At 40.6% G+C, this 25,661-nt stretch overlaps 1 protein-coding gene across 7 annotated transcripts in view; it reads right to left on the reverse strand.

Annotated features, from left to right (window-relative positions):
- The window catches only part of MTA1 (metastasis associated 1), a 388,726-nt gene that overhangs the window by 75,128 nt on the left and 287,937 nt on the right, over window positions 1-25,661 (reverse strand). For all 7 annotated transcript variants that reach the window (XM_089681495.1, XM_089681494.1, XM_089681493.1 and 4 more), the window contains exon 17: window positions 7,200-7,235. In XM_089681495.1, coding sequence (XP_089537621.1) covers window positions 7,200-7,235 — 36 coding nt within the window. The remainder of the gene's footprint in view (window positions 1-7,199; window positions 7,236-25,661) is intronic.

Raw genomic sequence — 25,661 nt, forward strand, 5'->3', positions numbered from 1 at the left:
GGAAACAAAACCCAGCACATTCATGCTGATAGAATGGAGCTCTGTATTGTTTACATATGCAGAGCTCCATCCTGTATCTCTCCTCGCCGATCAGCGGGTGCCGACCATCCAGTGGCAGGCACCCGCTGCTCGGCTTCTGCTGTGATAAACCACAGCAGAAGCGGTGTGCTCCTTCCATGCAGTAGTGCAGAATCAAGTATATATACATGATTCTGCACACAACAGCCACCTTGTAGCAGTAAATCTGCTATTTGGCAGTCGGAAAGTGGAACATTTCAAAGTTAATTTGGAGTTTGTTATAGGCCACCCAGTGTTAATGAGGAGGTGGAGTCTCAGCTTCTTGCACAGATAGAAGAGCTGCAAGGACTGGGACAGTGATAATAATGGGGGACTTTGCCTTCCCTGAATCTGACTGGAATAACAGCGCTGCTGGAACAGTAATAGGGTGGAAATATATAAACCTATCCCAATATATACATTCTGGTACAGTTTACAGACTCCCCAACAAAAGTGATGCTCTGCTGGGCCTAGTAATCTCAAACATTGCAGAGTGTATTACTGATGTTCATATAAAAACATCTAGGCAACAATGACCATAACATGATTTCATTTAAAGGTTAAGTTAACCTTTACTAAAATAATAAATGCACATGCAATAAATGCGGAGACCCACACAACCGCGCTGTTATTAAATTGTGGAGAAGAACCCCATCTGCTGTCACAGAGAGGAGGAGGTGGGGGGGGGGGTGAAGTATGGGGGTTTGAAAATGTTAGACCCTATATATGGGCATAACATGTTCAGAAGGTAAACCTATCCTGCAAACAACAAGCATATAATGGAAAGATAAAAACACTTAATTTTAGGACAGCAAATTTTCCAAGATTCAGACAGGAAGGGACTTTTGTTATAAAAAAACATAGAACAGAAATGGGAATACTTCAAATCGACTATGCAAACACAATGCTAAATATATTCCAATGGGTAATAAATTTAAAAGGCTAAAAAAAACCCTGTGTGGCTCACATCCAAATAAACAAAAACTATTAATAATAAGAAAAGAGCATTTCCAAATATAAAAATGAATGGACATTATCATCATTAAAAGTTACAAAGAGTAACAGAATATGTAAAAAGAAAATCAACACTGTAAAAATTCTAAATTAATGACAGACTGCAATAGGTAGTACAACAAACTCCCAAAGATTCTTCAAATATATTATTAGTAATAAGTAGGGATGCACCGAAGTTTTGGTGATCGAAATGTTTTGGCCGAAAACATCCCTATCGGTCTTTGCCCAATATGAAAATAAGCACCGATACAAGTTCAGAAAATAGCCTTACCTGAGAAACCACCAAACGATCCTGGTGCTGGGCATAGGGATAAGTGAAGGAAAGATGACCTCCACTCATCTCTATGCCTTCGGGGGACCAGAGCGACGTCACTTCCATTTCCAGCGCCTTGTAAACAAGGCCATTTTTTTTTAAAGCACTAGATCAATGCTTTTTTTGATCTAATGCTCACTGTAGAGAGATGTGGGGTCTCATTGACCCCATATCTCTCCATGAAGAGGACCTACTGTATAAAAAGATGCATTCCTTGTGATAGGAATAAAAGTGATTAGGCATTTTTTTTTTAACGGGACAGTGTAAAAAAATGTAATTAAATAAAAAAAAAAATAATTAAAGTGCCCCCGTCCGCCCGTGCTCGTGCGTAGTGGTGAACGCATATGTAGGCCATGCACACATATGTAAACAGCGTTCAAACCACACATGTGAGGTATCACCATGAACATCAGAGCAAGAGCAATACTTCTAGCACTAGACCTCCTCTAACTTTACACTGATAACCTGTAGAAATTGTTAAAGTGTCATATTACTATAAGCAATCATAATGTGTAAAAAAAAAAAAATATTGGTCACTTCCCCAGAGTAGTAAAATGTTAAATTTAAATTATTTTTTTTTGTACTGTCACCAGTCCGTGTCCCTGATCACTGCCACACCATTTATATGACGACGCTATACTGCACTGGTAACAGCATGCAAAAACAAAAAAAAACCTCACCATGCTTCTTACTAAAACCTTGTACAGTCTACTTTCTAAAAAGGGGTTATTTTGGGGATATCTGTACTGCTCGGACATTTTTGGGCCTCAAGAAATTATAGGTCGTCAGTACATCAGGACTGATTGATTTTCAGATATATATATACCATAGTTTGTGGACTCCATAACTTTCCTACAGACTAAATAATATGCACTGATTTGGGTTATTTTCAACAAAGAAATATAGCAGAATACAACTGACGTAAATTTATGAAGAACAATTATTTATTTGCAAAATTTTATAACAAACATGTTTTTTTCCCAAACTCTTCAGTCTTTTTTTCCCTTATTTAGCAAAAAATAAAAATCCCAGTGGAGATTAAAAACCAGCAAAAGAAATGTTTAGTTGTGTGAAAAAAAATTATAAAAATTTCATTTGGGTACAGTGTTGCATGACTGAGCAATTGTTATTCAAAGTGTGACAAAGCTGAAAGCTGAAAATTGGCCTGGGCAGGAAGGGGGTAAAAGTGCCCGGTATTGAAGTGGTTACAAAATAATCAGCATGGATTCATGAAAGACAGACGTTGTCAAACAAATCTGATTTCTTTTTATGATGAGGCAAGCCAAAATTTAGAAAAAGGAGTGAATGTGGATATAGTATACTTGTACTTTGTAAAAGGTGTTTCACTCAGTTCTCCACACACAAGGTTCAGTGTTGGGACCCTTACTTTTTGTCCTATTTATAAATGATAGAGCGTTCCGGACTAGAAGTACCATTTCAGTGTGTGCAAATCCACAATAAGCTATGCAGTGGAATTATATCCTTACAAAATGTCTCCAACTTACAAGCCGACCTCAATGCACCGTTTAAATGGGTAATTATAGTTAGGTCCATACTATATATTTGGACACAGGCACAATGTTAGCTTTTTTTCAGGTATTTACCAAAACATATTCAAGCTATAGTTGTATAACAGATATGGGCTGAAAGTGCACCTTCTCAGGTTTAATTTGAGGGTATGTACATCCAAATTGGAGGAAGAGTTTAGGAATTACAGCTCTTAAGATTAGCCATCCCCCCTTTTCCAAGGGACCAAAAGTTATTGGACAACTGAATCAAAAGCTGTTTCATGGCCACTCCATATTTTTTTCCATCTATTAAGCAGGTAAAAGGTCAAACACCTTGCTGGCGTTTGAATGAAAATGGAGTTCTGTGTCTGTTACTAATCCAGACATAGGCCCATCTATCTGGTCCATCAAGAGTCACTCATCAGTGCATAAAACCTTTAAAAACTGTCTCCAGATATTTCTTTGCCCAGTCTTCAAATTGTGTCTTGTTCAGTGGTGGTCTAGTTTCAGCCTTCCTTACCTTGGCCATGTCTCTGAACACTGGACACCTTGTACTTTTGGGCACTACAGGTAGGTTTCAGTTCTAGAATATGACAGCACTGGAGGATAATGGGTTTCTTTTTTTCTTAACACGTTTCTTGCGACCCGTTTGACTATTTGCAACAAAACGTTTGATGGTTCTGTGATCAAGCACCATTATCTTAGCAATTTCAAGAGTGCCGCATCCCTCTGAAATACTTTCTACAATTTTTGACTTTTCAGTCAGTTAAATCTTTTTTGGCCCATTTTCCCTGATAAAAAGAAGCTGCTTAATAATTATGCACACCTTGATATAGGGTGTTGATCTCCTTAAGCTACACCCTCCTTCATTACACAAATACACATCACCTGATAAGCTTAAATCCAATAGGCATTCAAGTTTATACAGCTTGGAGTTAGGCAATAAGCATAAAAATTGTGATTTGTTCAAAAAACTCAATTGCCTAATAATTGTGCACACAGTGTACATAGCTGGTCCACATAGTGACTTGGTGTAACATTAGTCATGTTCAGGTCTTTACAGAGGACTCCTTACATTTGGAGAAAAAGAGAATTAACTTCCAAGTATGGAAATGTTTCTTCACAGTAATAGCTGTGAAAAATGTCAAAGAGACTCTCTCAAGAACTAGCTTTGGCTAGCTCAGTAGATTCTTTAAAAAAAAGCTGCATGCTGCTGGGTATAGGATGTGTATATGGAGGTTTTCTATTTTTTTTGTGTGTGTGTGTGTTTTTTTTTAACCTAACTATGTAGCATGCAAATGCTGAGTTACCTTTCAGCAATGTTTCCATATGCTTTCATTTGCTCATGTCTCACTTGGATTCACACTGAGCTATTTGGTTTTCCTAAAACAATGAATAGCCATCTCAAATCAATGATAAGGAAGGTGATGGGTAAAGAAAAGAAAAGTCCAATAGGGCCCCTCAGTACCCTCAAACAAAATCAATATCCTTCCTCTCTTAACTTGATTAGGTTTAAATCACTTACCCTTTAGCAGGCCATAGATGGATCGAAATTCAGCTGGTTTGGTAGAAACCAGATGAATTTTGATCCATCTATGGGCAGGCTGGTTGTATTGTAGACAATCTATCAACTGACTTCAGAATGCAGCCTGTCAGTTTTTTTCTGCCAGATCACTGCCGGCATCTAAAGCCGCCAGTGGGGAAAGCTCTCACACAATAGTACTGTGGGAGGGATTCCTCCATTAACACATCAATTGAGCAGTATTCTTTCCTTCAATCTGTGGAAGGAAAATTGCATAATGTATGGCCTGCCTTAGAATGATCTCCTGCAGCCATTCCACAGCTGTCCCACAGAATTTATTACACTATTGTTTCAATTCAGGTTTGAATCACTGGTGCATCTCTTCCCCTGTGTTCCCCACTTAAGCTGGCCATAGACGGACTGAAATTTAGCTGGTCCATGCTTTTGATTCATGTGCGGCTGTCACCATTCAACATGATGAATCATTATGATCATTAAACCAACGTCTGTCAAACAAACAAGTTAGAAAACCAATTGGTTGCAGCTGCTAATCAGTGTGTTCTGATGGCAGAGATTTCCACTGTCAAAATACAATATCTTGGCTGGAGGGACTCCTTCATTCATCTCACTTGTGTGGATAGAGAAATCTGTTAATTTTTTTGGCCAGCCTGCTGGCTGAACAAAAAAAAAAGCAATCCATCTATGGCCAGCCTTATGCAGGCCATAGATGGGGAGAAAAACGGCAGATTTTTCTTTTAAAAAACGAAAATTCGGTCGTTCAAGCGGCCGACGTTACCATCAATGGTAAAAAAAAATCGGCCGATTTTCATCCCTTCTACAGCTGGCAAAATGTGTCCCTGCAGAGAGCTCCGCTATTTCTGACAGTTCTCTGACAGTTCCTTCACATTTACAGCGGTTGAAACATTGTATCTATTTGTTTCCATTTAGGATACAGATGTTTTTATTCGGAAACAAATAGATACATTGTTGCAACCGCTGTAAATGTCAAAGAACTGTCAGAGAACTGTCATAAATAGCGGAGCTCTCTGCAGAGACACTTTTTGCTGGACTGGAATTCTTCTTATTTTCATACTACTTCTTCTTCATCATCCTCTTCTTCTTCTTCATCATCCTCATCCTCTTATTCTTCTTCATCCTCTTCTTCATCCTCATCCTCATCTTCTTCTTCATCCTCCTCCTCCTCCTCTTCTTCTTCTTCTTCCTCATCCTCTTCTTCTACATCCTCATCCTCTTCTTCTTCCTCATCCTCGTCCTCTTCTTCTTCATCATCCTCATCCTCTTCCTCATCCTCTTCTTCTTCCTCATCCTCTTCTTCTTCCTCATCCTCTTCTTCTTCCTCATCCTCTTCTTCTTCTTCTTCCTCATCCTCTTCTTCTTCCTCATCCTCTTCTTCTTCAGTATCCTCTTCTTCTTCCTCATCCTCTTCTTCTTCTTCTTCCTCTTCTTCTTCTTCTTCACCCTCTTCCTCTTCTTCTTTTTGTCTTCCTCTTGCAGGTCACTGCTCATGCGCAGATTTTTTATCGGCAAAAAATCGGCCGATTTACCCACTAATTGCCGATTTTCGACCCATCTATGGCCTGCATTAGAGTTTGTCTCACTCCCTTATATTTTTTTTCTTTTAAAAAAGTGAGTAAAGAGTCTACTAACAAAAACAAAGGTAAACAAAGTTCTAAAAAATCATGTATATGCATTTAAATATGTGAATTATGCTATATTTATACTACAGATTATCCCTGTTTCTGAAGAAAGTAACTCAGGAAAAATCGAGTCGCCACACCTTTATTGTGTTATTTTAAAATTGCATCTATGTAGGAACAATATTTGTGCTAAAAACCTGAAAAGTCTATATCTTAATATAGCAATAATTGTAAGTAAAAGTATGAAAGACGAAACGATTGCGGGGAATGGGCGACAAAGTATAAGTGTCTGAGTTCTATTGTACAGGTTCAAATTTTACTGAACCTGATGTGATACTAGCAAATTTGAAACTGCAAATCTTTTACAATTCATCATTAAAAATATATCTTTTATATTAAATCTTATATATTAAAAATATATCTAGAGAAAATGTGTGATTAAACGTCTGGCACAGAGAAAGTCCTATTGAAATTAATATTTTATATATTTGGGATTGTAACTAGGCAACCTTTCACACATGTTGCAAAAGATAACAGTAACAAAAAACAGGGAAAAAAAAGACAAAATAAAACATACACTACCATTTATACTCCTAGCTGGGGAGAAGTTTTCAGGGACGGTTCACATCTGCATTACATTTGTGTTTTACATGCGTTTTAGATGCATTACCATTGAATTCTATATAGTGTGCATTTTCAAGCATCAAAAATGAAGCAAGTTGGATTTTTTTTCATGTACCGAACCTAGGATGCACATGTGAACTGGGTTCAGTTAAGACAATGACAGTCAATGCTACCAACTGAGCAAAATAAATCTCTTGCAATATTCATAAAAATGCTGAACAAAATGAGTAAAACCTCATGGCCAGAAACTATAATTCAAGATAGAGAGAGAGAGAGAGAGAGAGAGAGAGAGAGAGAGAGAGAGAGAAAGAGAATGAAAAATGTCCAGTATAAACTACTGTGCCAAAGCGAGCAAATGTAACCTTTTCTATGGCATATTTTACAGTATTGACATAAACAAGCGATATAAGTACAACACATAACAAACAGCAAAAATGCAATAAATAAAAAAGGAGAGTTTATATAGAAAGAACAATAGAACAATGGCACATTCAAATTCTTACCCCTACTTGGCATCAGAAGGCGCTTCTTCATGTTGCCTGTCCAAGTACAGGAAAAAAGAAAAGAGAACCCAAACAGTACATTAGCTATTTTTTCTCTAATAAAAAAACAATTACAATATACCTGAATAAAGCAAGTACAGTTAACTTTAGAGCCACATTATAATTAGGTTTCTGGGTCACAGTAGAAACTGCCTACCTGACTTCTAACTAATACAAAAAAAAAGTGATTGTGAGACAGAAAGGCAAGCATTTTATACTGTCCAGTAGAAAGTTGCATGCACATAATGTAGGAACAAGTGAAATTTAATGCATGTGGCTTGTAATTTTGGAAATAAAATACTACAAGTTTAATGTCCATTAGTAACCCAACTAGCTCAAATCAGCTTTGTAACAATCATATATTAATCATAGATGCACTGAAAATGTCAATATACACACAGCGTTACAACAGATGCAAGCTATCTATTCACTGTTTTGGGAGCATCCTTAAGGATTTGCATTACTTTGAGCAAGGAATATAATTTTTGGATTTTCGATCCTAGAACACAAGCAAACCCGACACTTGGTATCCAATAACATAGGTTTTTTCAGTCAAACTATGGATAAGATTTAGATTTTCCTTCATTTCCTGTTCCATAGCCAAAAAAAGAAGTGAGAAATAATCCCAAAGTGAGGGAATCCCACGGTGTCACCAGGGTCACTAAAACTATTGGAAGATTTCCTCTCTAGTAGGGCTCATTTATACTTGCTTTGACTTCAACACACATTAAAGTGCCTTCTGCTTTTCTGAAGCTTTGATAAAGCTTGTCAAATGGTGTGTGTGTTTTAGAACCCTATCTCAATAGTACCCCCACTCAGCAGATCCCCAGCTCATTGGTACCCTCGTTCAACAAATACCCTGCTCAGCAGCACACCAAATGTAATGTCTGCACCAGGCACTTCCAGAAAACATTCACATGAACCAGAAGTGACTGCTGATGACGTCTTTCTAATTCGCCTGTTGATTTCCCAGTGCATCCTGCGATATTTCATACCTGCAATACCTCCAAAACAAAGCAGAGCTAAAACTGAATAAAAGTCCCTCATAAGCTGCAGGTGCTGCTAGCACTATGAAGCACTGAGAAAGTGTCAAGAGAGGAGCAGCAGGAAGGTGAGCAGGGGCCGGAATGGAGGGAAGCAACTAGCAGATGGTACACATGGTGTGCAACATGAGAACACTATAGTGGAAGGTGGGCTGGGACTGGAGAGAGAAGACTGAGCAGCAGAGTAGCAGGAGAAACTAGCAATGTCACACATGGTGCACAATGCAGGAGCAATACAGTGGGAGGCGAGCGGGACCTGGGAGAGAGGAGGATCAGCAAACAAGAGGATCAGCAGAGCTGGGGATTACTACTAGATGGGGGATCGGCAGAGCTGGGGATTACGACTAGATGGGGGATTGGCAAAGCTGGGGGTTACTATTAGATGGGGGATCAGCAGAGCTGGGGGTTACTACTAGATGGGGGATGAGCAGAGCTGGGGATTACTATTGAGCTGGGGATCAGCCGAGCTGGGGGTTACTACTGAGCTGGAGATCAGCAGACCTGGGGGTTACTACTGAGCTGGAGGTCAGCAAAGCAGGGGATACTACCAAGCAGGGGAAATGCTGAATTAGTGTACTAATTTCCTGGGGATCTGCTGAACAAGGGTGTCAATGCGCTAGGGATCTACTGTACAGGAGTACTAGTGAGCTGTGGATCTGTTGAGTGGAGATACTATTGAGCTGTGGTTCAATTTGGCCCCTTTAATGCAAATAGTAAATCAGCACATACACAGGGCATTTGGCAAGTTTAAAAAAAACATCATTTAAGTATCATCGAAGCATCAAAAACACATAAGAAAAGCATAATAGAAAATCAATGGAAACAAGTAAGCGCTATCCAAACAACTGCTAAGCACTCAAGGTACCAAAACAAGCCTTAAATAACAAAAAGAATAAATAGTGCAGCACTTAAAATAGACAATATATATTCGCAGTTATTAAAATCTGATTCAATATGAGCAGTCTATGCAGTAGTAAAAGTGTCAGGTGACTGGTAGACTCAATGGTGGTGCTCCGTGATTAGTAGCTGAAATGCACACATGCCAGAAGTATAATAATAATACGCGTTATATATTATATCCAGAAGTATCCTCATCAGGTACAGGTCTGGTCAGATTTGGTAGTCCTCCCTCAGGGTGGTCATCATCAGGTGCCCAGAAGTCAGGATTAGTTGAATCCAGATAGCCAGAGGTCCTTGTTTGGGGGATAGATGGAGCTGTCTAGCGACAGCAAGTATTCCTCCTCTTGGCAAGGGCTCTGTGAATAAATACTCCCCTCAGGGAGTCAGGGAAGGATGCCCATAGTGTAGTATTGAAATAATATATTTATTGGTAAAAAGAATGTTTGCAAACAAGCAGGAGCTAAAAACAGCATCTAGGTGTAGAAATGAACCAACCTGTAGGAAATCAAAGATGGCCACCGAGCCTCCACGTGGCTCCGGCGGCGTAGCGTCACAACGTCCTGGCCCCTCCTTACGCATTACGTGCGCACACACTTCATCAGTGGATGGAACCAATTGACGCCATGACAAGACTGACTGGTTTATATTGGCGCAATGGCGCATGGGCGTTGAGCAGGTGCCATTTTGTTGAAGCCTATAGTTGTTTAGTTAGCGTGCGCATAAGCGCCATTTTGCCAACGATGTTTTGCAAATCGGAAATATATAGGCACGATAGCGCATACATGTTAATCGGCGCCATTTCACTGAAGCCTTGAAATGTATATTGGCATGCGCTCATGCATCATCTTGCTACGAATTATATATGTATATTCATTAATTTGTGCGTTAAATTGCTATAAAGTGCGGATGTCAAAATAATAGTATAAAAATAATATTATTATAAAATTATTGTTATATATAAAATCTAGCTCAGAAAAAGATCTAAATTGATTAAATTAATAATATCCGGAAAAAATCAATACATTAGAATTCCAATTATCGCTATAATGTGTATATAGAGGATCCTTGTCTTGTTCATTCCATTAAATATATGATAAATAGTATTAGGAATATAAAACATCTGGCAATTAGGCAAACTTCCACACGGAAAGAATAAAATTGAAAATACTAAGATTATACATATCAAATAACATACATTTAAAAGGCAGGCATATACTAGCATAATTCATTCCATTATATACTAGGATGAACAAAAAATGTAAACTGAAAGGTATAATACCTAGAGGATATGGCATATAAAATATATATAAACTAACTATTGTCTATAAAACAACTCAGATCCAGTTCAATATTGAGTCCTGCAGGGTGTAAAGTGCCTAACTCATATATGTATTTTGTCTCCAACTGAGAGACTGCCTTAGTTTTATATGTCCCTCTCCAATGTGGGGTAACAGTATCTAATCCAACAAATTTGAGTGACGAAGGATCTCTATTGTGGTATGGTCTATAGTGTAAGGACAGGGAATGCTATTTATATATCAGACTGAATGTCGCTCCACTTCCTTAAACTGAACCTCTCCAAAACCGAGTTTCTTGTCTTCCCCCCAGCCCGGACACCACCCCCCATTGACTTCTCCGTCACATCCAACAACGCCACCATCAAACCTGCCCCACAGGCCAGAGTACTTGGTGTCATTCTGGACTCCAACCTATCCTTCCAGCCCCAAGTCCATCTTTAACAAACTCGTGCAGACTCCACCTCCGCAACATCGCCAAAATATGCACGTTGCTAACCCCAGAAACCACTAAACATCTCATCCACTCCCTCATCATATCACGACTCGACTACTGCAACTCCCTCCTCACTGGCCTGCCTCGCCGCTGGCTATCCCCGCTTCAGTCGATCCTGAATACGGCTGCCAGACTCATTCACCTTTCCAACCGCTCCATCTCCGCCACCCCCCTCTGCCAATCCCTCCACTGGCTTCCGATTGCGCAACGGATCAAATTCAAAATCCTAATACTGACGTACAAAGCTGTCCATCATACTGCCCCGTACTACATCACTGACCTAATATCCAAGTACCGCCCAGCACGCACACTCCGCTCCTCACAAGACCTCCTTCTCTCTAGTTCCCTGGTCTCCTCCTCCCATGCCGGCCTCCAGGACTTCTCCAGGGTGTCACCCATCCTCTGGAACTCCCTGCCCCAACCCATCAGATTATCACCTACTCTCCTCTCCTTTCGGCGCACCCTGAAAATCCATCTCTTCAGGGAAGCCTACCCCACCCCCTGCTAACCTGCCGACCTCCTTCCACTCTTCCTACCACTCCATCCCCCACAGCTATCTCCTCCTGTACCACTATCCCCTCCCTCCTAGATTGTAAGCTCGAAAGAGCAGGGCCCTAGATCCCCTCATGTTTTGCATTGTATTGGTATTGTTCTGTCACATGTTCTGTCGCCCTTTGTAATGTACAGCGCTGAGCGAACCATTGGCGCTTTATAAATACTGTATAATAATAATTTATAGCATTTGCTGATGTTATAAAAATGCTCTCGGAGATGATCCCTCAGCCTTCTTGTAGTTTGACCTACATATTGCCTAGAGCAGGGGCATTCTAATAAATAGACTACGAATTTGCTGTTGCAACAGATACATTTTTCAATATCGTGGTAAGTATTAATCTTTTTCTTTCTAGTCCCATTAGTTGTACAGGCAATACACCTATTACAAGGATAAAATCCCCTCAAATTAAATAAAGGGAAGGATTTGGCAGGTGGGTTAATGATATTGGGTGATATCTTATCTCGCACAGTCTGCGAAAAATAACTTCTGGTGCTTCGGGTAAAATATCTCTTAGTACTGGTTCCACCTTTAATATACCCCAGTTTTATTTAATTATATGCCGTATGGATCTATGTTGCATAGAAAACGTTGTAATAAAAGGGCATACAATATTTTTAGCCTCCTTGGGGATAGTGTCAAGAAGATCTTCTCGGTTCATACTGGCCACTGATGTAATGGTATTCACCAAAGTGTCATTATTGTAGCCTTTTTCCAGGAATCTGTCTTTTAAAATGGAGGTTTGTAAATGAAAATCATCTATGTCAGTACAATTTCTTCTCAATCTTAAAAACTGACCTTAGGGATATTGGCAAGCCAGTTGGGGTGATAGCAGCTATTCAGGGGTATATAACTATTACGATCTGATGATTTAAAATAAGATTTAGTAGTGACTCTGCCATTCTTATTCATCAAGGTAAGATCTAGGAAGTTGACTTCTACAGTACTGTAATTATACGTGAGCTTAATATTACTATAATTAAAATTTAGGGTACCAAAAAAGTTAATGAGGGATTGTTCACTGCCATCCCATAGAAGGAGAATATCGTCAATATATCTTTTATATATCTTTTATAAAAGGCCAGTTCTGGCCAATCTCTAGAGTATATGATCTCCTCTTCCCAGTAAGACATGAACAAGTTGGCGAGGCTGGGGGCAAATTTTGCCCCCATCGCCACGCCCTTAATTTGCAAAAAGTATTTGTTGTCAAACCACACATAGTTCTTATTCATCGCAAATTCTAGTAAATTCATGATTAAATCAATATGCGTTGTGGTTAAAGAGCTATCATTTCTAAGATAGAATTCAGAGGCTCTCATTCCTTCTTTATGGTCAATGTTGCTGTATAAGGCTTCAACATTGGCCGTAACCAAAAATGTAGGAGTGGTAACAACATCTGTAATAGTGTTCAAAACTTGCTTCGTGTCTTTCAAATAAGACGGAGTATGCGTCACCAATGGTTGAAGATAATAATAAATATAAGCCCCGATCTTAGAGCATAGAGAATTAATCCCACTCACTATGTGTCTGCCAGGAGGCTTCACAGGGTTTTTGTGAATTTTTGGCAAAATATAGAGAATGGGTAGTCTCGGTGCTTTTGGAAAAAGGAATTTTTTCCTTTTTATTAATGATATTCTTATCATAGCCTGATTTAATAACAGATTTTAGAGTTCTTTTATATGGCAAAATGGGATTATTCTTCAAAGGGAAATAGGTGGAAGTGTCATCTAGAATCTTGTAAACTTCATCTACATAGTCTTGTTTATTCATAATGACTACACCTCCACCCTTTTCTGCTGGACGAACTACAAGATCTTTCTTTTCCAGGAGTGACTTAAAGGATTGATCAGTGTAAAGTTTTTTAATATGTAACTTATTTTGGTCCCTTAGGGTTTGATCTTTGAAAAGACCCACTGCTGAATTCGTTTGTGGCGAGGGGTTGAAAGTAGATGCATTGCTTAGATTAGAAAAGTTGTTATTCTTAACAATATCTTGTGTAATATGATTACTTAAAAAGTGTCTCTTGATAGACAGTCTCCTCGTGAATCTCTGTATATCAATAAAAGTCTCAAATTTATTCATAAATCTGGGAGCATACTTAAGGCCCTTGTCAAGAAGGCTCAATTCATCAGGTGAGAGATTAGTGTTGCTGATATTGAAAATCCCTTTACCGGTTAGAATTTCCTTTTTTTTTGTGAATCTATGTGTTCTTCTTCCTCCCCTCTTGCCTCTGTATTTGTACTTCGTTTTCTTACCCAGCCCTTCCCTAAAAAATGTTGTTGTTTGTTATTATGTTGATATTCCTTGGAGTCTTGGCTTCTAGGAGCCATGGGGGGAGCATGGTTGTTATAGAAGGGTTTCCCAGGGGGATTAGGCCGATCCCTTTGTGGGAGTCTATATGGACCTCTAGGGGTCCTAGGAGATTGGAAATGGTTAAAGTAATTGGTAGAATTGTGTTGTCTCGGTGGGCCGTTCCAAGGACATCCTCCTTGGTGCCCTGGTCCATATGGACTTTCTTGGTAGTTTATATCATAGGGAGAAGGTGTGATAGGTCTATCGGGTCTATAGTCATTATGTGGGTGCCACCTTGAATCCCTGGAACCTATGTTGCTGTCAGATAAATTAGATAGTGGCTCAAACCTATTACTAATCGACAGTTGGGTACCAGCCTTATTATATGGCTTGGGTTTTCTTTTATTTGGTTTAGGTTTAGAAAAAGAAGGTTTAGGTGTCCGGGGTGCTTGACTGGGCACATATTCATTATGTGAATCATCGGGTGTTTGTTGCCAAACACAAGTTGAGATTGATAATCACTACAAGTTTATTGGATTCTAAGGTATATTCTTCATTATTTTTGTAAGGAATCAATTTTTCTCTTATAAGATGAATTTCCTTGTCAAGATGTAATAATTTTTTTTTTCCTGACAACAAGAAATTTAAGTAGTTCTATACCCGCTATATTGAAATATTGGTACCATTCTGTAAGTGAGGTAGCGTCTTCCGTATCTGGAGTTACACTCCATCTAAGTGCCCTTGGGACCATCTGTTCCCCAATATATATTTCTAAAAAATAAATATCCCACAGAGTCTTGATTTCAGTGGTAGTGAGATTATTGAGGTGTAAAAATATGCCCTTAAGATTATTAGATTCATGGGTTTGAGTATATACGTCATTGGATATTGCAGCTCTAGAGGCTCTAATATCAAAAACTAACAAGACATACTATATTGAAAAATGTATCTGTTGAAACAACAAATTCGTAGTCTATTTATTAGAATGCCCCTGCCCTAGGTAATATGTAGGTCGAACTACAAGAAGGCTGAGGGATCGTCTCGTCGAGCATTTTTATAACATCAGAAAAGGCTATAAGGAGCATTCCCTGTCCTTACACTATAGACCATACCACAATAGAGATCCTTCGTCACTCAAATTTGTTGGATTAGATACTGTTACCCCACATTGGAGAGGGACATATAAAACTAGGGTAGACAAAATACATATATGAGTTAGGCACTTTACACCCTGCAGGACTCAATATTGAACTGAATTGTTTTATAGACAATAGTTAATTTATATATATTTTATATGCTATATCCTCTGGTTATTATTATAACTTTCAATTTTAATTTTTTGTTCATCCTAGTATATCATGGAATGAATTATGCTAGTATAAGGCTGCCTTTTAAATGTATTTTTATGTTATTTGATATGTATAATCTTAGTATTTTCAATTGTATTCTTTCCATGTGGAATTTTGCCTAATTGCCAGATGTTTTATATTCCTAATACTATTTATCATATATTTAATGGAATTATATCTAACGCTTATTAGTGTTTGAGGAACAAGACAATGATCCTCTATATACACATTATGGCGATAATTGGAATTCTAATTTTTTCCGGATATTAATTTAATCAATTCAGATCTTTTTCCGAGTTATATTTTATATATAACAATAATTTTATATTAATATTATTTTTATATTATTAATTTGACATCCGCACTTTATAGCAATTTAACGCACAAATTAATGAATATACATATATAATTCATAGCAAGATGATGCATGAGCGCATGCCAATATACATTTCAAGGCTTCAGTGAAATGGTGCCGATTAACATATATGCGCTATCGCGCCTATATATTTCCGATTTGCAAAACATAATTGGCAAAATGGCGCTTATGCGCGCGCTAACTAAACAACTATAGGCTTCAGCAAAATGGCGCCGGCTCAACACGCATGCGCCATTGCGCCAGTCAGTCTCGTCATGGTGTCAATCGGTTCCATCCTCTGATGAAGTGTGTGCGCACGTAACGCGTAAGGAGGGGCCAGGACGTCGTGACGCTACGCCGCCGGAGCCACGTGAAGGCTCAGCGGCCATCTTTGATTTCCTAGGGGTTAGTTTCATTTCTACACCCTGATGCTGTTTTTAGCTCCTGCTTGTTTGCAAACATTCTTTTTACCAATAAATATATTATTTTAATACTACACTATGGGCATTCTTCCCTGACTCCCCGAGAGGAGTATTTATTCACAGAGCCCTTGCCAAGAGGAGGAATACTTGCTGTCGCTAGACAGCTCCATCTATCCCCCAAACAAGGACCTCTAGCTATCTGGATTCAACTAATCCTGACTTCTGGGCACCTGATGATGACCACCCTATGGGAGGACTACCAAATCTGACCAGACCTGTAGCTGATGAGGATACCTCTGGATATAATAATATATAACGCGTATTATTATTATACTTCTGGCGAGTGCGCATTTCAGCTATTAATCATGGAGCACCACTATTGAGTCTACCAGTCACCTGACACTTTTACTACTGCATAGATTGCTCATATTGAATCAAATTTTAATCACTGCGAATATATATTGTCTATTTTAAGCGCTGCACTATTTATTCTTTTTGACATAAAAAAAGCATGTTGAAGTCGTAAGTGCTTGAATGTGTACTGAAGTTGAAGCAAGTGTAAATGAGCCCTAAAAGGGGCACAGACAGCAATAAGAACCTGACAGGTGTTTCGCCTTTCGGTGCACTTTAAGCCCAAAACCAAAAACATAATGTATTGCAGCTTGCCAGTCCCTAGATGCAGTGACTACGTTCATTTTCTTGTTTTTAGGATTTTTTCCCTCTGTTTGCAACTGGTGATCTGGCCAGTAACACACCTCCTGTATTAGAGTGCCCCCACTCTGGATGAAGGAGCACAGGACTAGCAGATTTAGATACACAAACACATTGAAGCCAAACTCAAGCTCACACTGCAGTTACACAAACTGTTACAATGTTGTTTTTGTTTTTTAATTTGGGATAAAGGTTTTACGTAAATAAATAAAAGTTGATCACTGTACACAACCCTGTCAATGGTGTATGGTTTGTCTCATCCTTCTGATACATTTGCAGGACAGCTTATTCTGTTGAAAAACAAAACACATTTACTGGCTAGATCGCCAGGTGAAAATAAAAGAAAAGAAAGCCTAAATAAGAAAACTAATGTAATCATCACACCTAAAAAAATTGGTAAACTACATTTAATAACTGTTTGCTTTTGGGTTTAATACCACTTTACTTTATGCAAAAATGCTCCACTGTGCTGCAGTTTATGATGTTGTTACCTGTGGCCCTGTAATTAGCAGTATTTTGCAAGTACAAAGATTGTGGAATACGTGTGCAATGTATGCAGCAAATGGGCACAGGTTCTGTTTGATCATTCCTGTTTAAAAGGTACTACAACTGTTGGGTCCTGAGCTGAGCATCTTTGGTCTTGCACAGGCATTTTTGCATGTATTTCACACTTGTGTCAACAGGTTATTGTTCACATCAGAATGGTTTCTTTCCCCATGCAAGTTAATGGAAGCCCAAAAGAGTTTTTTTAAATGAAGCTTAGAAAAAGGTTGAAAGCAGGTCAGAAAGAGGTAAACCGCAGGTCAAACTTGTCAAACTTTAATAGTCTCAGAAGCCTCTCAAGCTGATCTCAAAGTGCAGGTCCAAAGCACATTGACACAGAAAACAGTTAAGCAACACAAAAGGAAGCGCTCAGTATAAATGAGAGAGCTGTGTCCTCCAATGAACTACTGGTGAAATTAATTTTATGGTGTGCACAAAAAAAACGATTTTCTTTCAGCACTCTTTGAAAGACACAGGACTCTATTCTTTCTCAAAGCAGTCTCAAAAATGAGGGGCAATCCAAAACACATAAGGCAAACCAATGTCACCGCAACCACTCAAAAATTTAGTGTGGCTAGGTTTCATTGCTGTCTCCAGAACCTTATGTCTGATGTAGTATCCTCATCAACATGATAAAATTTGGCAAATGTGTAGACTGAGGACTGGGTATCAGGTTTGGAAACCTGGGAGAACACCAAGTCTAGTGCTGAAAGAATAAGAAGTGCTCACTACCATGAAGGTTAAAACTGAGAGACTCACAGCATCAAAAGTCAGCTGATGGGAAAGGTGAAAATCACAGAGTCCCTTCTGTCTCCTCACCTGGGCTTTAATAGCTATTCCATTAAAGCTAGTGACTAAGAAGCGGGATTGGTCTGTGGGACAAAAAAAATCTATCTTATTTGGAAGTGCCTGTGAGCATTCCTTGGCCAGTCCAGGAGCAATCAGGATGGTGGGAATACCTTCTGATATGATCCTCCCCAGAAGCTAAGAAAGAAGCTCTAAAAGTGTTAACACATCGGGAGTACTGTGCCAAGATGCGTCAAGAGCATTTGATGGTTCTGCAACTGGATCTCCTATTATAAACTATGAACCTACCCACCTTGCGGCACCATCAAGTCCAAATCCAGCATTCCCCACCATTAGCAGATCTGCTGAAATACTGTATGTCCTGGTGAAGAGACCATTTGCCTGGAGACACGAATGACTCAGAATGTCTGCCTGCCATATTGTAAATGTCTAGGATGTGAAATGGAGAGATACCAACATTCCACCCAACAAAAGATGTAGTAGACTTCTCAGGTCACAAACAGGCATCTTAAGCTGCCCTTGCAGATTACATATGCCATCATGACTGCATATCTCAAAAGAATCTAACAGGTCCAACATAGAGACAGCCATATGGCTCATTTTATGCAGGCTGCTTAACAACCTGCATTTCTCTTGCATTCTGGGGAGGTGGGAGTGCCCATCCAACTTCTCCATCCAGAGCAGATCTTGTTCATGGTGAGAACCATCCATTCTTGGGAAAAGAAGGATCTGCCCAGAGTTACTATTGGTTATTCGATCCAACATGGAAGAGTTGCCCTGGTTTGGGGTTATAGACAAAACTTCCTGTTCAGTGGCAGAAGATATGTTTCACCTGGATACTATTTACCTTAGTAAGATTCTGGTGTTAAACTAGTCAAAGAGGGTCTTCAGTCCCAGGACCCACATGCAACTGCACAAAGAACCTGGGTTACATTTGTATATGCTAGACCTGGAATCACAGAATTTTCTGCTTCTTTAGGCAAAAAAAACTTTGCAAGACTATCATTAAGCACACCAATTCCATCTGGAAATTTCTTGCTATGCACAAAAGGCATGCACATGCCATCTTGAAGCATACAGACCAGACTTGCTTAGGTACCATAAACAGGCTTTTGCGTAAAACCTCAAGTCCTTGTGATGATAAACTGGGTAAACCACACTCTAGGGGACAAGCTGCGGTACTGCTTGGAACAAAGTCAAAGCATGCTGCAGCGAAAAAGGAAGATTTTGGGCAAAAATACTGTTAAGATTGGTAGACAAGAGTTATATCTTGTATCCGAAACAGATGCTCAAACCAGATGTCCCCCCACCCTGTTGTCCACAGGTGGAAAAAGAACTTCAGGCTAAGGCTTCAGCCTAAGGAAGGCTTTTCATAGAGCTCTGGTAGACTTAGCACTCCAGGGTTGCTGGGTCCTGGCTAGGTTCCAGCTAGGCCTCCTGCTTACAAAAAGGGCATCTACACAGACAAAGAAAGGTGATCTTTTGTGCAGTGGAGGCCACCTTTGGCATTCTTTATTGACTTATCCAGAGAGGCCCTTGTAACAGAAATGTAAGAGTAGCTGAGATGTGATCTGTAGAAATATTTCATTGTATATCTAGCTTAGTTCCATGTTATTAAAGATAACAAGTTAAGTGATCAGTATTCAGTCAGAGACATATGTTCACCAATTAGCATCTGAAAGGACAGAGCAGCTGCTAGACTGGAGGTGACACCTAGATGCCATGAAAACATTGTCACCTATGTAGTCACAGTTTGCCACCTTCTAGAAATCTAAAAAGAAGGGCTCTAGCCATTTTGGCTTCGGGAAGCAGGAGACCAGGAGAGGGCTCTGATCTGTCTGGGAGCTATAACTTATATACCCAGATCAAATGAAAATATTTAATCTCTCATGAAAGCTAAAATATTAGTTGCAGAGAGATGAAAAAACTTCCTTCTGATTGGACACACTGTAGGCTACATCTGCATGTAAAACTGTATTTGTAGCCTATGTAGAATCCCAGAGAAACGCAGAAAATGGTTATATATATTGCAACAGCTGAACAGCAATTTCTACTGTCGCGATTGGACTGATGTGCTGGTGTCAGAGATTCTATCCCTGACTTGGTGATTCAAACTGTTCCTGGTCCAATCGACTTTGGGCACTTCAGTACCCAAAACGTGCTGGGAGCTGGTACAGGAACACCCCCCAGGGTTGATTGGTCAAGGGCTAATGTCCAGCCTACGTCCATATTTCAATAAATTGAGGACCCCCGAGATATGGACGGTGTGATTCGTACAGAGTCGGTTCTATTTGACTGGGGAATCGCGGACTTTCTCTGACTTGCTCCAGTTGCAGGATAACTTGGTAAAAGTTTTATTTCTGTTTTTATTCCCTTTTATTTTATAGTGAATAGCCAATTGTGTGTCTTTTTGTATTTTCTGTAATTGTTTTTTCTTTGTACATATTTTATGCACTGCCCACTTTCGGGATATTAAATCATAAAATTAATAAGTGACTTATGGGTACTTTAGCTCGGGCTCATATCTCCGGAGAGATTGCATTGTATTGCAGTGTCTATATATGCTCGGTCAAGTTCATTGCCTTTCTGTATGCAATTGCACTGCGTGTTGGCAGATTGCATGCAGATTGTAAAGTAGCAGATCTGCCAGACGGAGATCTGTGTGTGTGTGGTGGCCCAGCAGACCAGTCGGCGGACAAACTGTTGGGTGGTGGCAAGCTACCGTTTGTTGTGTGTCTGATGTGGGGGGGGGGTGGACAGTGGAAGAGTGATTAACCGGGTGTTCTAGCTTGCAGGATAGCTGGAGGAATCCTAGAAGGGTGTGCCAATTGCGAGACTGCTCCCGAACCCTAAGCGTGCACCAGATTATATATAAGATTTGTATCTGCCTGTGTGTGGTCAGCCAGCTGGATTAGAATGGAGTCTCCCTCCAGTGGTGGCCAGAGGTAGTGCGGGCTGTGAAAGTGTATCACGGCCGGTCTTATATATATTCAGAATAAGTCCCCCTCATTCCCTCTTTACCCCAAGTCACGGCTGGACGTGCATGCCTCGGTTAGCTAGTCACTGTGGGCGTGTGCGTGTGGGTGGGATCCGTTACAGCCCTAATGAACCATTTTCCAGGAATGGGAAGCTGGGTACAGAGATCTCTTGGATTATTTGATGATTTTATCCAGAAGACTTTCCCAACAACCATAGAAGCCAAGCTGATGTGGCCTTAACCGGGTGTAATGCATTCAGAGAAGTGCCACAAATTAATATGATTGTTTATACTATCTGATCAGTCAGATCAATTAGGTGTTTGAGTAAACCCTCAGCAAGAAAGCTTCTGACACAATCCTAGCACAATCAGTCAATACCAGGAGATAAAGTCCAACACTGGTTTAAGTACAGGGCTAGACAGGGGGGAAAAAAAAAATCAGTCTAGAGTACACCTTTTTCCCTGTTGCATCCTCGTGGCTCTAAAGCAGCCATCACGAAATGGCAGACCACGGTCAGGATGTGGACCAAGTCAATGTACCTCCCGGACCTGTCATATTCGCTCCATTTAGGAGCTGGGTCCCCCCCCCCCCATCTGCCGCTGGCACTGTCTTCTTACTGATATATAGGGGCACAACAATGGACGGAGGGTGGTAGCTGGACAAGTTAACTGATTGATTCCTAGGACTGTCCTGAATCATAGCAACCAATTAACTGGGGCAGCTCCCGCCCTCTGTCCATCACTGTGCTGCCCTTCCGATGCCAGCTCTTGACCCTTCTCGTCATTCTGCCCTCTGCACTGTAAGGTAAGACAGGGAAGTGGAGTCTGTCACTACTATGAAGTATGGGTGAAGCCGGGGGTGATGTGAAGAGGGTCCGGAAACTGTAATGTGAAGGGAAGGAGGTGATATAAAAGGGGCAGGTGAGCACAGGAATGTGAAGTGAGCATTATGAAAGGAGGGGGGTTCTACAAAAGGGGGTGAGGACAGAAATGTGAAGGGGGGACTGCAGTGTGAAGGTGGGGGTTCTATAAAGGGCATGTGGAAAGGAATGTGAAGGGGGGCTGGAGACTGCAGTGTAAAGGAGGGGTTCTATAAATGGGGTGAGGAGAGGAATGTGAAGGGGGGCTGGGGACTGCAAAGTGAAGGGGTGTTCTATAAAGGGGGTGAGGACAGGAATGTGAAGGGAATTGCTATAATGGAGGTGAGGACAGAAATGTAAAGGGGGCGAGGACAGGAATGTGAAGGGGGGCTGGGGATTGCAGAGTTAAGGGGGGTTCTATAAAGGGGGTGAGGACATAAATGTGAAGGGGGTGCTATAAAGGGGGTGAGGACAGGAATGTGAAGGGGGTGCTATAAAGGGAATGAGGATAGGAATGTGAAAGGGGGCTGGGGACTGCAGTGTGCAGGAGGGGTTCTATAAAGGGAGTGAGAACAAGAATATGAAAGAGGGCTGGGGATTGCAATGTGAAGGAGGGGTGCTATAAAGGGTGTGAGAACAAAAACACAAAGGGGGATGATATGAAGGACAACTGGGAATGGCAATTTGAAGTGGGGGGGTGATATAAAGGGGGGTCAAGGACAAGAATGTGAAGGGGGACTAAGGACTGTAATGTGAAGGGAGGGATGATGTGCAGGGGAACTGGGAACACTGATGTAAGAACAGGACTGTAATGTGAAGGATCAGAGGCTAGGTTCCTTATATGCAGGAACACAGAGAAAGACGTCCCTGACCCTTTTTTTAAATGGCGCCATACAGAGCTACATGGTACTGTGGCACCAAACGCGCCATGTTTGCCAATGCACAGAAGTGCCTTTAAGAATCAAACATGTGATTCGGGCCTCTGCTGGAAGGAAATTTTACTAACTGGACTTTTTTTTGTGAATTTTAATTCAATACCCCTGCTCTAAAGCATAAACATTTTTACCTTAATGCATTCCCTGCATTAAAGTAAAAATGTTTAGTTAACAGTATCACCCCCTCACCCCCATATAATTACTTGAGCCCTCACTTGATCCAGCACTGTGCCCATCTGTTGCGACTCTGCCCACTCTCAGAGGCTTTGCTGAGGCATTAGGAGCCATTGGTTCTTGTTGCTATCAGTCAATTCCTGTAATAAGGGAGCAGGTGAAGGGGCTGAGCAGTAACGTCTGTGTCTAGGGAAGCAGGCAGCACGGCTCGGGATCAAGGCCCCAGGTATTCCACAATAGGAAGTGGCTTCCTATGATGGTACACTGAGAAGAGCCAGGAGTGCCAGAAAGGGACCCGAGAAGAAAAGGACATGGTCTGCTCTGTGCAATTCTCCTTAGGTACATCATGTTTCTTATTTTAAAAAAAATGACTTCACTTTAATTGACGCTAAATGTGCAACTGGAAAGAACAGCTGCTTTGTTAAAGGGAGAACTTGATGCATCCACAAACAGTGGTGTATATAACTTCTCAACTGTATAGAGGGTGGAAAACCACTTAGCAGTGGGGAAAAGTAGATTAGGCACTATTTACTCTCTGCAAAAAAACATCAAGCTCTTGATGATTAGGAAAGATTTCAAAAAAAAAAAAAACTTACATGGACACAAGCCCACAGATTAACAGGACATCTTAATTCATGTAAGACCAAAAACACATGGGGACTTTTCAGGTGTTACAAGGACCACCACAGACATCTTTCATAAAATCACTGATTTAATTCATACAGACTTCATTAAAAAGATCATAATTACATGACCAATCAAATAATTCTGATGTGCTCCAACTGAAAACCAAGTTACATGAACTAACGCATAAGAGTGCCCCTACAGCCCATTATACATCTTAATTGTGTTAAATTCCAATCTCATTTTATTTCAAGGTTTTAATAAAAGGAATTTCGAATTACCTGTAAATTCCATATCTTGGAGTACTGTACAGGACATAGGCTGAATATTCATAGAGCTGTGTGCAAAGAAACAAACAGAGGGCGCATGGGCCTAGTGCATTACCTTCTAAAAATGAGATTTATTGAATAAAAGTAGTATACTCACAAAAGAAAAAATCAAAGACACATCACAAAAAAGACAGCATGGGCCAATCTCCCTAGATGGTGACTGTTGGGGGACTGTAGGCCTCCAAATGGCTGACGCGTTTCGAGACAGAACCTCTTCCTCAGAGCTGTTGGCCACCATCTAGGGAGATTGGACCATGCTGTCTTTTTTGTGATGTGCCTTTGATTTTATTCTTTTTGAGTATACTAATTTTATTCAATAAGTCTCATTTTTAGAAGGTAATGCACTAGGCTAGTGTGCCCTTTGTTTATTTCTTTGCACACAGCTCTTTTGGATTTCCCTGGTCCGTGGAGGGCAGCAAGGCTTGCATTCCCAAAAAGTACTCCGTGTGGGGTTACTGTTAATGTGGAGCTCATCGTCCAGTGCAGGAGTTTTAGCATTCATTTGCTCATGCTTTTTTATTTGAACATTCACAGACCCTGGGTTATAGGCTGGAACCTTCAGGTAATTGGACATTGGCCAACTTTTGAGGAAACACCCACTGGCTGCTCCCCCCCCCCCCCCCCAACCTTACCGCACTCGGAGTCCTCAGTTTTGCAGCATGAGTAACCCAGGAGTAGTAGAAGGGAGGGTGTCCTGTGTCCTATAGTGTACCACAAGATATGGAATTCACAGGTAAATTAGAATTTCTTTTATACTAAATTGCACAGTACGGGACACAAGCTGTGTATCTATAGACCCTGGATAATCCCCAGACAATAAATGAGAAAGATGGGTGGGCAACAACTAGTGCTGTTGCAAGAACACTGCATCCAGGGAAGATCGGATGTCCATCTGATAGAACTTTAAAAATGTAAGAACAGAGGACCAGGTGGCTGCCATGCAAAGATGGACAGCAGAGGCCTGGTGCTGGAATGACCAGGAAAAACACACCAACCTGGTAAAGTGAGTGAGTAAAAACACACAGGAGCAGTTTGGTTCATTAGTGTGTAAGCTCTGGCAATTATTTGTCTTATCCATCTAGCGATGATGGACTTGGAGAGAGGATGTCCCTTGTGAAGTCCTGAGGGTAAGACAAATAGGGAGTCAGTCATCCTAACAGAAACTGTGGCTTTGAGGTAGACTCTGATGGCTCCAAGTCCAGGCAATGAAGAGCAATTTTCTTTAGGTGCATTTAAGCAGGGCACAAAGATGGCATGACTATGTTATACTGAGATAGAAGACTCATACCACCTTAAGCAAAATATGGCCTCGGGCGTAAGATTATTTTGTTTTTGTGAAGAATGAGGAATGGCTCCTTAGAAGAGAGGGCCACTATCTCAGAGATGTCTGTTACACATGATTGCAACCAAGAAGCCCACTTTGCAGGAGAGGCCATCTAAGAGGTTCCTGATGGGTTCAAAAGGTAGTTTCAGCAGGGCAGAGAACCAGATTGAGGTCCCAATGAAGCACAGGGTGCTGTAAGGGGCGCCTGATATGGGATACCTTGAAAAACAATTTTGACAAGGGAGAACAAAGCAGTGGCATTTATTATATCCTTATTGGATGTCCATGCAGAAGAGGGAACCAGTGTTGTAAAGCCGCCCTGAGTTCCAAAATGCTGATGGGAAGCTTGATTTCCACATATGACTGTGTTCTCTGAACTGTGAAGGACTGGAAAACTCCTTAGCAGCCTGAAGGACTGGGATCTATCACTATCA

Source organism: Staurois parvus, unplaced genomic scaffold (assembly GCF_062004578.1).
Source record: "Staurois parvus isolate SC_StPar_1 unplaced genomic scaffold, SC_StPar_1.0 ptg000267l, whole genome shotgun sequence".
NCBI classification, from domain to species: Eukaryota; Metazoa; Chordata; class Amphibia; order Anura; family Ranidae; genus Staurois; species Staurois parvus.